The sequence below is a fragment of the Macaca fascicularis genome, chromosome X (genome assembly GCF_037993035.2).
Source record: "Macaca fascicularis isolate 582-1 chromosome X, T2T-MFA8v1.1".
Lineage (NCBI taxonomy): Eukaryota > Metazoa > Chordata > Mammalia > Primates > Cercopithecidae > Macaca > Macaca fascicularis.
Genome location: NC_088395.1, coordinates 79,056,755 through 79,069,172, shown reverse-complemented (window position 1 = coordinate 79,069,172; position 12,418 = coordinate 79,056,755). Strand labels below are relative to the sequence as shown.

Genomic DNA, 12,418 nt, shown 5'->3' with positions numbered 1-12,418 from the left:
GCCTCAAAATAATTATGCCGAGTGAAAGACACCAGACCAAAATGAGTACATACTGTCTGATTTCTATTTCTTTCTATTATTTAAAAATCTAAAAAATGCAAATTAATCAATAGTCAGAGAAAGCAGATCAGCAGTTGCCTGGGAATAGGAGTGGGGATGGGAGGGGCTGGAGTGAGGGATTACAAAGGCACATGAGGAAACTTTTGTTGATGATAGACATGTTCACTATCATAGTTGTGATGGTTTCTTTGGGTGTATACATGCATGAGAATTGTCAAACTGTGTACTTTAAACACTTACTATTTATTGTATGTCAAGTATTTCTCAGTAAAGCTTGCATTTTGGTTTGTTTTGTTTTTTGATCCTCCCACCTCAGGCTCCAGAGTAGATGGGACTGCAGGTGCGGGCCACCATGCCTGGCTAATTTTGTTTATTTTTATTTGTAGACATGGGGTCTTGCCACGTTGTCCAGGCTGGTTTCAAACTCCTGGGCTCAAGTGATCTGCCCACCTCAGCCTCCCAAAGTTCTGAGATTACTGGCGTGAGCCACCGCACCTGGCTGGTAAAGCTGTTTTAAAAATAAGTTTCAGGCTAGATGTGGTGGCATAGGCCTGTAATTCCAACACTACTACCATGAACTGTTCATACACGTCTATCCTCCTTAGTAATCTGGGACCGGATGCTGGGGACGTGTGTCTCAGTTCTCTCTTCATAGACTCATCTCCCACTCCCACACTTGCAGAACTAGAACCATGTACTCTGTGATTTCATTTATTATATGCTAAAGCCGTTCTTACAAAACAACAGAGGAAAGATCATTCAATATATTATGGTAAGAACATCAGTTAGCTAACATTTGGGGGGGAATATAATTTTTTTTCTATTCATTCTATTTATCTGTATCAACCCCAAGTTAACACAAAATTAAATATATGTTATTAAATAGAATTGAGTATCTAATAGATCTTTGAACTGATAGCAGCTTTCTAAGCTTTGAAGGAACAAGAAGAAATTACAAGAGAAAAGATCAACAGATTTGGCTATATAAAATCCTGAAAGTTTGTACACTGAAAAATACAACCAAAAAGAAAATAGCCAATTGGTATGACAAAGGATTAATGTCTATATTTTATAAAGCACTCATGGAAATCTACCAAAAAACATGTCCCCAAAGATAAATGGTCAGAGATACTTCACACAAGACAAAATGGAATGAGTAAACAAGCATGTGGCAAAATATTCAACCTCACTAGTGGCTTTCTTTTTTTTTTTTTTTTTTTTTTTTGAGATGGAGTTTCACTCTGTCGGCCAGGTTGGAGTGCAGTGGCACCATCTCAGCTCACTGCAACCTCTGCCTCCAGGGTTCGAGCGATTCTCCTGCCTCAGCCTCTCGAGTAGCTGGGATTACAGGTGCATGCCACCACATCTTGCTAATTTTTTGTATTTTTAGTAGAGATGGGGTTTCGCCATGTTGGCCGGGCTGGTCTTGAACTTTTGACCTCAAGTGATCCGCCTGCCTCGGCCTCCCAAAGTGCTGGGATTATAGGCGTGAGCCACCGCACCCTGCCTAGTGGGGATTTTTAGTGCAAGTCAAAATAATTACATTAGCAAAAGTTAAAAATAGGTGATTACCAGGATGGCACAAGTGTAGTAAAATTGCAAGGATCCTCTGAGAAAGGCTTTTTGGCAATACACATACGCTACTACAAAAGCATTCAGACTCTTTGACATAATGCTCTCTTTCTAAGGGTTACTGCCAACCACGCCCCTGAATTAATCACAGATGCACCACTTCTCCCACATCTGAGTCTCCAGCCCAGATCATGCACCTGAGCTCAGGACTGGGTCTATAAGATATCTCCAGGCTGATGTTCCCCCGCACCCTCAGCCCTGTGTCTCAGACTCATCTCCTCATCTCCTCAAGCACACTCCTCTGCCTCCTCCTTGTTCCGGTGAATACATCACTGAGTCACCAAGCCAGAAACCTGGGAGTCATCCTAATTACCTCCTTGTCCCTCACCCCTGCACATTCATCATTTCCCAGTCAGATCCTGCCAATACTCCATCTGCAATGTCTTTTGAGTCTTTGAGCCCCCTCCTACTCAGCCCCACAGTCACAGATCTAAGTCTCAGCCTCCTGTTTCTTGCTTGTATTGTTGACAGAGACCTGACCCATGTCCTCCAAGCCACACACATTTCCTTCAAACCATTCTACATGGAGGAGTTTCAGTTATCTTTTTAAAGCACAACACTGATTCTGTCCTCCTTAAAATCTTTCAACAGCTCTCCATTGTCTACCCACAGGCTAAAGCCCAAGATCCTAAAGATTTAGCTGCCCTCTGTGTTACAACCTGCTTCACCACCATTTTTTCTCTGATAAGCTTCTCCTAGCTTTCCCTCCCCACCCCCGCAGCCTGCTTCTCATATTATTATTTGTTCCTTGAGAGCAAGAACTAGATCTTAATCATCTCTGCATCCTCAGTTCATAATACAGAGCTTGACACAGAGTAAGCACTCAATAAGTGTTGGTTGAAGGAATAGATTTATTCTAAGGAAAATATTCAACTGAAGGAAAAAGCTGTTCACTGTAGCAACATGCATAATAAAGTACAGAAAGCTAAATATCCAACAACAGAGAACTTGTATTAATTGTGGGGCATCCATTAATGGAATATGATACAGCTGTTAAAATAGTAATTATGAGGATTATGTAGCAACTTGGAAAGTGTTTCTTTTTTTTTTTTTTTTTGAGACGGAGTCTCACGCTGTTGCCCAGGCTGGAGTGCAGTGGCGCGATCTCGGCTCACTGCAAGCTCCGCCTCCTGGGTTCACGCCATTCTCCTGCCTCAGCCTCCTGAGTAGCTGGGACTACAGGCGCCCGCCACCGCGCCCGGCTAATTTTTTGTATTTTTAGTAGAGACGGGGTTTCACTGTGGTCTCGATCTCCTGACCTTGTGATCCACCCGCCTCGGCCTCCCAAAGTGCTGGGATTACAGGCTTGAGCCACCGCGCCCGGCCTTGGAAAGTGTTTCTAGTATAATAAAAACAGAATACAAAATGGTCTGTATGCTAGGACTAAAATTATGTAAAAGTATGCATGCACACAAACCGATCAGAAAGAGAACAGGAAGAGGAACAAATGAATACAGATGATGTGTTTAGGGTGTTTGGGGAGGTACTGTTTGCGATTTACTTAGCTCTTTCCAAATTCCCTTTATTGTTGTTAGAATGTCGTTTGTGCATAAATACAAATTGAGAGAGAGAAATATACTGAAAAAGATGCTTTGATTTCCTCAAGTCCTTTGATAACCTGTGGCATGAAAACAAACCATTCACCTGGGAGGCAAGAGACAAGCCCCCTCATCCCCAAACTGGCTGTGTGATCTTGATTAAGTGAGATCTGTAGCTCTAACCAGCCATTTCTCCTATCCTCTCTAGCTGGAAAACACATGGTTATCCCCCCACTCCCACAGCAACTCCTCCACCATTTCTGTTGATTGTACCATCTTCCCAGTGCTCTCAGATTAAAAACCTCAGAACCAACTTCCATTATCTCATCACCTTCACCTTCTCTCTACTCCTCACCTCCAATGAATCAATCCTTTCCAATAATCTCTTATAACATGCTTTGTTGTGGATCGTATCCCAATTTTAGACAAGGAGGAGTTCCTGCCCTCCTAGTTAATACTGTCTGCTTGGTTAATACTGTCTGCTTGAGAGGAGCCAACAGTGTTTCCCTCTTTTGCTCCTCTGCAGACTGCTGAGGGGTAAAGTGGATGGTAGAGATAGAGACTTGTGAAATGGAACCTCATGAGTTAGGAGCTTGATCCCATGGTGGGAAGAATTCAGGCACAGGCTGGATGCTCTCAGGGATAGTACAGTAGGACTTGGCACAATGAGTGGGATGTTGACTCCGTTTATTCATTCAACAAGTATTTACCAAGTGCTGGACACAGTGCCGAGGCTCTGTTCAGTGGCAAAGGGCCTGCCCAGATGAATTAGGGCAGGCTCCATCCTGGAGCTGCTCAGTTTGGTGGAGGACAGGTAACTAAATTTGCCCTTGCTACCCAATGTGCTGTGTGCCCTCACCAAGTTTGAACACAAGCCTCTGGGGTAAGAATGAGAGATTTACCCTGACTGAGGGGACCATGAGCTCACAAAACCAGAGGGACATGAACTGTGCATTTCCAAGGCTGAGGTGTGGGATTAGGTGATACCCAGGAAGGGGGATTGGCTGTTCATGGTGGTTCCAAGCTTAGGAATCAAGTCCACAAGCAGTCTTGAAAGAGCTGACCCTGGCCACTGGCTCAGGCCCAGCACTTTGGGAGGTCGAGGCGGGCGGATCGCTTGAGTCCAGGAGTTCGAGACCAGCCTAGGCAACATGGAGAAATCCCGTCTCTACAAAAAAAAAAAAAAAAAAAATACAAAAAATTAGTTGGGTGCGGTGGCGTGGGCCTGTTGTCCCAAACCCAGTGGGGGCTGAAGTGAGAGGATCGCTTGAGCCCCGGCTGCCGAGGCTGCAATAAGCCATGCACTCCAGCCTGGGTGACAGAGTAAGACCCTGTCTCCCAAACAAACAAACAAAAAGAGCTGACTCCCTTGGAACAAACTAGCTTGGCGGGGCTTGAGCTTTGAAGTTTGGGATTGCGGGGAGAGAGCAATGGAGCCAGATAAAGTTCGGACCTGCTCCCTTAGGGCAGGAAACGGAGGGCCAAGGGCAGTTTCGAAGCAGGATCAGATCTACATTTTAGTTAGATATAACCAGACGATCTCTAATATCCTCCCTCCTCCCTGAGTTTCTGTAAGTGCCAAATGCGATGTACAGGAAGCAAGCGCGGGGGGGGGGCGGGGGGTGATGTCAGGGTTAAAGCAGAGAAGCAAGAGGGGGTTAAAAACATTGTTGGCTCTTCCCAACTCAGTGTGGCTGCCTGGCTGGCTCGAGGGAACACGAAAAAGGGACAGACAAAGTACGTTTAAGAAATAACATTAAATATTTATTAAAATGTATTCTATTGATTATATAATCATCTGTACGTGAGATTGGAAGTAGGCTCACTTTGAACTCTCCTTGAGGGCAGGGATGTTGTGTAGTTCATCTTTGTATTCCCAGCACCTAGCACAGAATCAGGCACACAGGAGACGCTCAGCAAATATGGGAGGGGGAAGGGCGGAAAAAGGGGAGGGAGGAAATCGCCCTTAGGAGACACCCTCTTTCCGCCGTGGTTCTCCAGCTCCGGACTTCCGACCTCCCACCAGCAGATGGCAAGAAAGAGTCCCGGCGCGCCAGCAAAGGGCTGAACTGGGCGGAGCATCTGAATAGCCGGCGCGCGCAGTCTCCGGGCCCAATTTCTACGCGCACCGGAAGACGGAGGTCCTCTTTCCTTGCCTAACGCAGCCATGGTAAGCTGTTTACTTAGCGAGCTCCTAGGACGTATCCACCTCCATCCTCCCCGGGCCGGGGCTGCCCGAGGTCTCGGGACTCGTACTGGGGATGGCCGGGCAGAGGCGAAGGGATCACGGCCTCCGTGGTAGGCCGGGACGGGCTCCAGGGCGAAGAGCGAACGCTGGCCTAGCGTTGGGGAGGCGCGGATCTGGTGCTGCTGTTGGGAAGGCCTCTGTCTCTGACCCGGCCACACGTCCTGTTCCGGGAGAAGCTGTTTTTCCTCCCCGGCCGGAGCCGCGGCTGGGCCGGGAGCAGAGACTGCGAGCCCGAGGCGGGTGGGCGCTGGGTCCGCCCGGCGGAGAAAGGTTTTCTTTGTCATTGTCTTTTTGGCACGGCCCGACTTTACCATGTGTGGCCGGTAAGCATCTGGACACAGCATTAAAGAGGCTTCCTTACTCTTTTTAAAGTAAAATTGGTGTCAGCTTTTGGCTTTAGTGTTCGAAGGAGCAGCACATGTGTGTGTGCGGGTGTCAGAATAATCTTGTTCCAGACGTGTCAAAAACAGACGGTAATAAACTGTGAAAACTTTAGAAACACAGGCAGACTCCTGGCTCATTTGTGTTGCTGTGCGTCCCCCTGGCCATTTCACTAGTATGGTGTCCTGGAAAGACCCTAACCTCTAAACAGATACAGTTTCAAACAGTAACATGGAAACACTTTAGCAAGGTTCTGAAAGATAGTAATCAGTAAACGTTCTGAAACATAGTAACCAAGAATCTTCTCTGTTACAATAAGAAGACTTGTTGCAGCTTATGGATCTCACGGTATTTGCTAGGTAACTTTGCTGCTTCTGTTTTATCGGAACTACACTTCTTTAATATTGTCCACATTTTGCTGAAGATGAAACTAAGCAGAGTTCTTTCTAGAAGTTACACACTAGGTTTTGTAAGCTGCTCTGAAACCTGATTAACAGCATTGCAACCTAAAACTTTCAGGCTCGTGGTCCCAAGAAGCATCTGAAGCGGGTAGCAGCTCCAAAGCATTGGATGCTGGATAAATTGACCGGTGTGTTTGTAAGTATCTTATATAAATATTTCCGTGGCCACTGTTTTTAAGTGCCTACCAGGACTCATTTGGGGACCAGGCTAGGGGAGGAATATCTGTTATTGGCTTCCTCTGCTCTTGAAAGAGCTGTGCTATCTAGCTGTCCCCCACTTCCAGTCTGTTTAATATTTTTGTACCTCGTTTATTCCACATACCATATAGTACATTTACATGGACTCGATTCATGTTCTTAATGATCCTAGTCCTCTGACAGGGAAGATGCTGTAAAACTTTAAGGTATGAAATAGTTTTGGAAGCTTTTTACACCTCCTGTGTAAAAGCCCAAGTTGGGTGTAATGGACAGTCTTGGTGTTCAGTTAGTGGATCTAGTGGACTAGGAGGTGGGTTTGAGTGCTTGAGTGAATCCCAACAGTGATTATCATTTTTAATGTTACAGGCTCCTCGTCCATCCACCGGTCCCCACAAGTTGAGAGAGTGTCTCCCCCTCATCATCTTCCTAAGGAACAGACTTAAGTATGCCCTGACAGGAGATGAAGTAAAGAAGATTTGCATGCAGCGGTTCATTAAGATCGATGGCAAGGTCCGAACTGATATAACCTACCCTGCTGGATTCATGGGTAAGTAGAAGTTTTAACTACTCTGGAGATGCATATGGATGGAAGCCCTATGGTATCCGAATACCATAGGGCTTGATCATATCTCTAACTTTGATCATATCTCTAACTTTTGTAATCTGTCAAGTCTCTCAGAAACAGCCTGACTTTCCCTGTTTTTTACTTAAATAAAAAATATGCAAATAAAAATGAAATGTTTCTCAAAACTAAATTTCTATTCACTTTTAAATTTTACATGCAGTCATAAAAACGGCATTTTGAAATATTGAAGATCTGGCCATGATCTTTAATCTTTAGAATCCTTGTTTGATTAGAACTGGGAGGCACATGGGGGTTTTTTGTCTTAGAGAGCTATGGTTGTTGCTTGGCATGAGGTAGTGGGGATCACTGTATGTAGTAACGGGTTACTGCTTGATTTCAGATGTCATCAGCATTGACAAGACGGGAGAGAATTTCCGTCTGATCTATGACACCAAGGGTCGCTTTGCTGTACATCGTATTACACCTGAGGAGGCCAAGGTGAGTGTGGCAAAGCAAACTGGGTCTTTACTCAGTATAGTTACTTAGTTGTAAGGGCCTGTGTTCAGTGAGAGTGCTGCTTGCAATGAGGTGGGTATTGATTACTTAAAATCTCATACCTATTAATATCAAGCTAACAATTTGATGAGATTCTATCTTACATGTAAATTTATTAAAAGTCTGGCTGATAGCTGTAGAGCATTGCTGGATACCTAAAATTGACACCCATTTGAAGTTAACTTCCTCAGCAGATTTTCTTTTTTTGTGGTAGAAATGAATTCCATTGAACCGTGACTTCCTGGTGTCTCTTAAGAGTCACGGAGAATGATTTCTGGGAACTTGTTTATTGGGTACCTGAAGTATGAGCCCTTCCATGTCTCCATTTGTGGGGGTAGCTTTACTTTGGGGAGGGGAAGGTGTCCATGGAGGAAATGGACAGTCCTTGAGGCACTAGCTTGAGGTTTAGAAAAAGATTACAGTCTTTGATTATTTAATCCAGTTTGGTTTGATGGTTTTACACAAAAGTTTAGGGCTGTTTGGATTATTGGCTGTAAATGAAGGTTAATTTAATTGGCTTATGTGGCTCCTAATTTCCTTTTGCACAACCTTGTTATCAGCAGGCTGGAGGGCACATCCAGTGGCATCTGTGATGATTTGATATTAGGGAGTAGAGATCCAAAATTGAAATGCTATGTGAAATATTTGTTGATTGGATGAACTGGTAATACAATTGCTGTTGGTGAAACAAAACTCAGTACAGGGAGCTATTAAGATAAAGTCAAGTTAAAGGGAAGAATTCCCAGGGCCCCATAAGGCTTAAAGAGCCTGGGAAACTGGAGTGGCATTTATGTTGGAGGAGTGGAGGGCAATGGTGGATGTTAGAGGATGAGCCTAGAGAAGGGCTGTATGCAACATACACTTGAGGGTGGAAAGAACGGTCAGCGCCACAATTATTCTGCAGCAGTTAGGGAACCCATGGTTCCTGTGTAGGGTTAAAAAGTACATGTGAGATGGATTGAATGTGGTTAACCCTTGTATTTTTCTAGTACAAGTTATGCAAAGTGAGAAAGATCTTTGTGGGCACAAAAGGAATCCCTCATCTGGTGACTCATGATGCCCGCACCATCCGCTACCCCGATCCCCTCATCAAGGTGAATGATACCATTCAGATTGATTTGGAGACTGGCAAGATTACTGATTTCATCAAGTTCGACACTGGTAAGCATCCTCTGTGCTACCTGGGTACCCTCTTTAAGGCCTAGATCATTATGAATTGCACAGGGTCTGGGTATGTTTTTATTAAAAACCATCTGCTCTGATCCCCCAGGTTTGTTTATAGCCAGAGGCACAAATGCTCAGAATATTCATTTCTTCTTTTAAACTGTGTTTTATAGAGGGGGGTCTTACTCTGTTGCCCAGACTGTTCTCGAACTGATTATAGGTGTGAGCCCTGGGAGTCCTAGCATGGACAGCAGTTCCGTATGAGGAAATGCAAATGAGGGGGGAAAGGAGGAATAAAATTTGTTTTGGACCCATCTCTGAACTGCTTGTCATTTGTTATATTGGGTTGAAGCAGATGATTTCTTCCTGCCTAGGTAACCTGTGTATGGTGACTGGAGGTGCTAACCTGGGAAGAATTGGTGTGATCACCAACAGAGAGAGGCATCCTGGATCTTTTGACGTGGTTCACGTGAAAGATGCCAATGGCAACAGCTTTGCCACTCGACTTTCCAACATTTTTGTTATTGGCAAGGTAAGTCTGGGTTTTCTCTCTCTAGTCCGGGGAAGTATGTCAGTGCAGATGGGTGCTGGGATTGCAGCATCCAGGCTTCTGGCTGGCTCTGCTGAACCTAGTGCAAAGCCTCTTCTGGATAGGACTCACGCAGAGCTGGGCTGAGTCATAATGATTAGCCTTAGGTACTACTAAACTTTGACTCCCTTGAATAAATGGTGGGTACCTGCTATGCACAATAAACTTATAAGATGTTAATTATGAAGGGCATACAGTGAGTTTCATAGGACAGCCCCAGAAACCCAAGCAGTGGGTACTTTTGGTAACCAGCATCCGTGTCTTAAAACTGCCTAGCTGATGCCAAGTGCTCTCTCAAACAGACTTCAGTTGTGTTAAACGAGGTGACAAGTGTAGCATGTGCCAAGCCACTATGAGTTGGTGTGTGGTGGGTTTTCATTCTCCTTGTTTTCTCTTCCAGGGCAACAAACCATGGATTTCTCTTCCCCGAGGAAAGGGTATCCGCCTCACCATTGCTGAAGAGAGAGACAAAAGACTGGCGGCCAAACAGAGCAGTGGGTGAAATGGGTCCCTGGGTGCCATGTCAGACCTTTGTACGTAATTAAAAATATTGTGGCAGGATTAATAGCATTTTGGTTTTGTTGGGGGTGGGGGGGTTGTTTATTTTTTTTAAATTCAGTTTCCTGCTATTTTACTGCATAACATGAACAGTGATTAAATTCTCAGGCAGGCTTAGGCAGTCTGTGTTATTGGCTGGGCTTAGTCAGTGGTGGGAAGTAGAAGATACCAGACTTGGGAAAGGAACAGCAACTAACCAAGGATTAGAGACAGCCAAGAAATCCCAGAGTATTGATCTCACCCCTCGACTTGGCCAAGAACTTCTCTACCTAGTGGGCCCCTCTGCCCTGTTAAGCTCCCTTGGCTTTTTAAAAATCTGCCCTCATTTTCGTCTCCAGTCTTTATTGCACTAGCCCATCCACAAGCCTGGCTCATCTGTTTTTCCCATTCCTGTGCCCATCTTGCCAAACGCGGGATGAAAATCTCCAGCTGCCCTTAAAGGTCATCGTAAATGAGCTGTTGATGTTGCAAAGCAGTGCACTTCCATGGACTTAGTGCCCTTATTAATCTCCAGCTGCCGCTGCAGTCCTCAACTTTGTTTTTCAGAGGACAGAGATGTAGAACATAAACCTGTTCTTGCTTGCCCAAATGTGTCAGATCATGTCAGGTTTGCTTGCCAGTCTCAGGAAGATGTGCCCCTGCTTCATGGGGTCTACTGTCACACACCTTTTCCTCAATCCAGTCCCTCCCGTCTCAGTGTCAATTATCCTGCCTTGTGATTTCAACCTTCTCTCAACCTGCTCTCTTGTTCCTGTTACCCTGTAAAGCATGTCTTCCTGCTAAAAATGAAAACCTCCCTTGCCACATATAGCAGGGCTTTTCAGCTTACTGTTAACGTTTGGCGCTACATAATTTGTGGGCAGCTGTCCTGTTCATTGTGTGATGTTTAACAATATTCCTATCCTCTATCCACTAGATATCAGCCCCCCACCCCCTGAGTCATAATACAAAAATTACTTCAGACATTGCCAAATGCCCTCTGGGAAGCGAAGTTGCCCTATGTTGAGAGGTACTCCCTTGTAAATGCTGTATCTCACATCACCTTCATTTAGCACCTTGCATTTAACTTGCTGTAGACCACTGAGGCTTAATCATCCCACCATCACAGGTTTTAGAAAATCAGTTGCGTTTTGGACATCTTTAAGATAAAATAAACGTGTAAAGTCACTTGGCATATTTAGCTGGGAATGTTAAATGGTCCCTGTTTCCCAGGCATAATGGTTTAGCAGTGGATAAGAGGCTTGCAGAGGCACTGTGGCTTAGGGCAGTGTCTCTACCCTGGCAGCATCCTGGGCTTTGAGTCAGCAGACTACTTGGTCTTGCCAGAGAAAATCAGCTAAAGGAGGCACGCCCAGGGTTCCTGAAGCCCAGATTTGGTCCTGTAGGGCTTCTCTGCCATTCATATTGCAGATGCCAAAGCATGACTGGCTGGGGTCCCATTAACTTTTTTAAGAGACAGGGTTTTGCTCTGTCACCCAGGCTGGATGCAATGGTTCAGTCATAGCTCATTGCAGCCTCAAACTCCTGGGCTCAAGAGATCCTCCAGCCGCAGCCTCCTGAGTAACTGGGACTATAGGCACGCACCGTGACGCCAAGTTAATTTGTTTCTGTAGGGAAGGTCTTGCTACATTGGGCAGGCCAGTCTTGAATTCCTGGGCTCAAGTGGTCCTCCCACCCTGGCCTCCCAAAGTGCTGGGATTACAGGTGTGAGCCACTGTACCTGGGCCAGAAAAGGAATTTCTGCAGGGACTGGGCGCAGCTGAATCAGGGATGGAAAAGGTGTGTAAGTGGGCTTGCCAGATATCTTGCTTTAAGAATGGTTCTCAGGCCAGGCGCGGTGGCTCAAGCCTGTAATCCCAGCACTTTGGGAGGCCGAGACGGGCGGATCACGAGGTCAGGAGATCGAGACCATCCTGGCTAACACGGTGAAACCCCGTCTCTACTAAAAATACAAAAAACTAGCCGGGCGAGGTGGCGGGCGCCTGTAGTCCCAGCTACTCGGGAGGCTGAGGCAGGAGAATGGCGTAAACCTGGGAGGCAGAGCTTGCAGTGAGCTGAGATCCGGCCACTGCACTCCAGCCTGGGCGACAGAGCAAGACTCCGTCTAGAAAAAAAAAAAAAAAAAAAAAGTTCTCTTGCTGAGAATGGAGCTCATCCTGGTGGCCAGTTGTGATGAGAGGCTAGGTCAGAAGTAACCTTATGGTGCCCTTCAGAAACAGGCAGGTGAGGCCGGGTGTGGTGACTCACACCTATAATCCCAGCACTTTGAGAGGCCAAAGCAGGTGGATCGATTGAGCCCAGGAGTTTGAAACTAGCCTGTGTAACATGGCAAAACCCTGTCTACCAAACATTGGCTGGGCGTGGTGTCATGCATCTTTGGTCCCAGCTATTTAGGAGGCTGAGGTGGGAAGATCACTGGAGCCTGGGGAATGGAGGTTGTAGTGAGCAATGATTGTGCTATTGTACTCC

At 45.7% G+C, this 12,418-nt stretch overlaps 1 protein-coding gene and 1 long non-coding RNA gene across 3 annotated transcripts; one reads left to right on the top strand and one right to left on the bottom strand.

Annotated features, from left to right (window-relative positions):
- Nucleotides 1-3,864: 3,864 nt before the first annotated feature.
- LOC135969188 (uncharacterized) lies at nucleotides 3,865-5,154 on the bottom strand. The gene is made up of 2 exons (XR_010584301.1): nucleotides 5,057-5,154; nucleotides 3,865-4,398 (listed from the first exon to the last, which is right to left on the bottom strand). It is a non-coding gene; the product is annotated as an uncharacterized lncRNA (long non-coding RNA).
- Nucleotides 5,155-5,310: 156 nt separating this feature from the next.
- Nucleotides 5,311-9,949, top strand: RPS4X (ribosomal protein S4 X-linked). Of its 2 annotated transcripts, none has more exons than XM_074029329.1 (7): nucleotides 5,311-5,400; nucleotides 6,379-6,456; nucleotides 6,885-7,065; nucleotides 7,484-7,581; nucleotides 8,628-8,799; nucleotides 9,177-9,334; nucleotides 9,792-9,949. In XM_074029329.1, the coding sequence occupies exons 1-7, from the start codon at nucleotides 5,398-5,400 to the stop codon at nucleotides 9,891-9,893; spliced, it is 792 nt and encodes a 263-aa protein (XP_073885430.1). In that variant the 5' UTR covers nucleotides 5,311-5,397; the 3' UTR covers nucleotides 9,894-9,949. The 2 variants fall into 2 exon arrangements, with proteins under 2 accessions (XP_073885430.1, XP_073885431.1); XM_074029330.1 differs by having other exon boundaries at nucleotides 5,311-5,801.
- The last annotated feature ends 2,469 nt before the right edge of the window (nucleotides 9,950-12,418 follow it).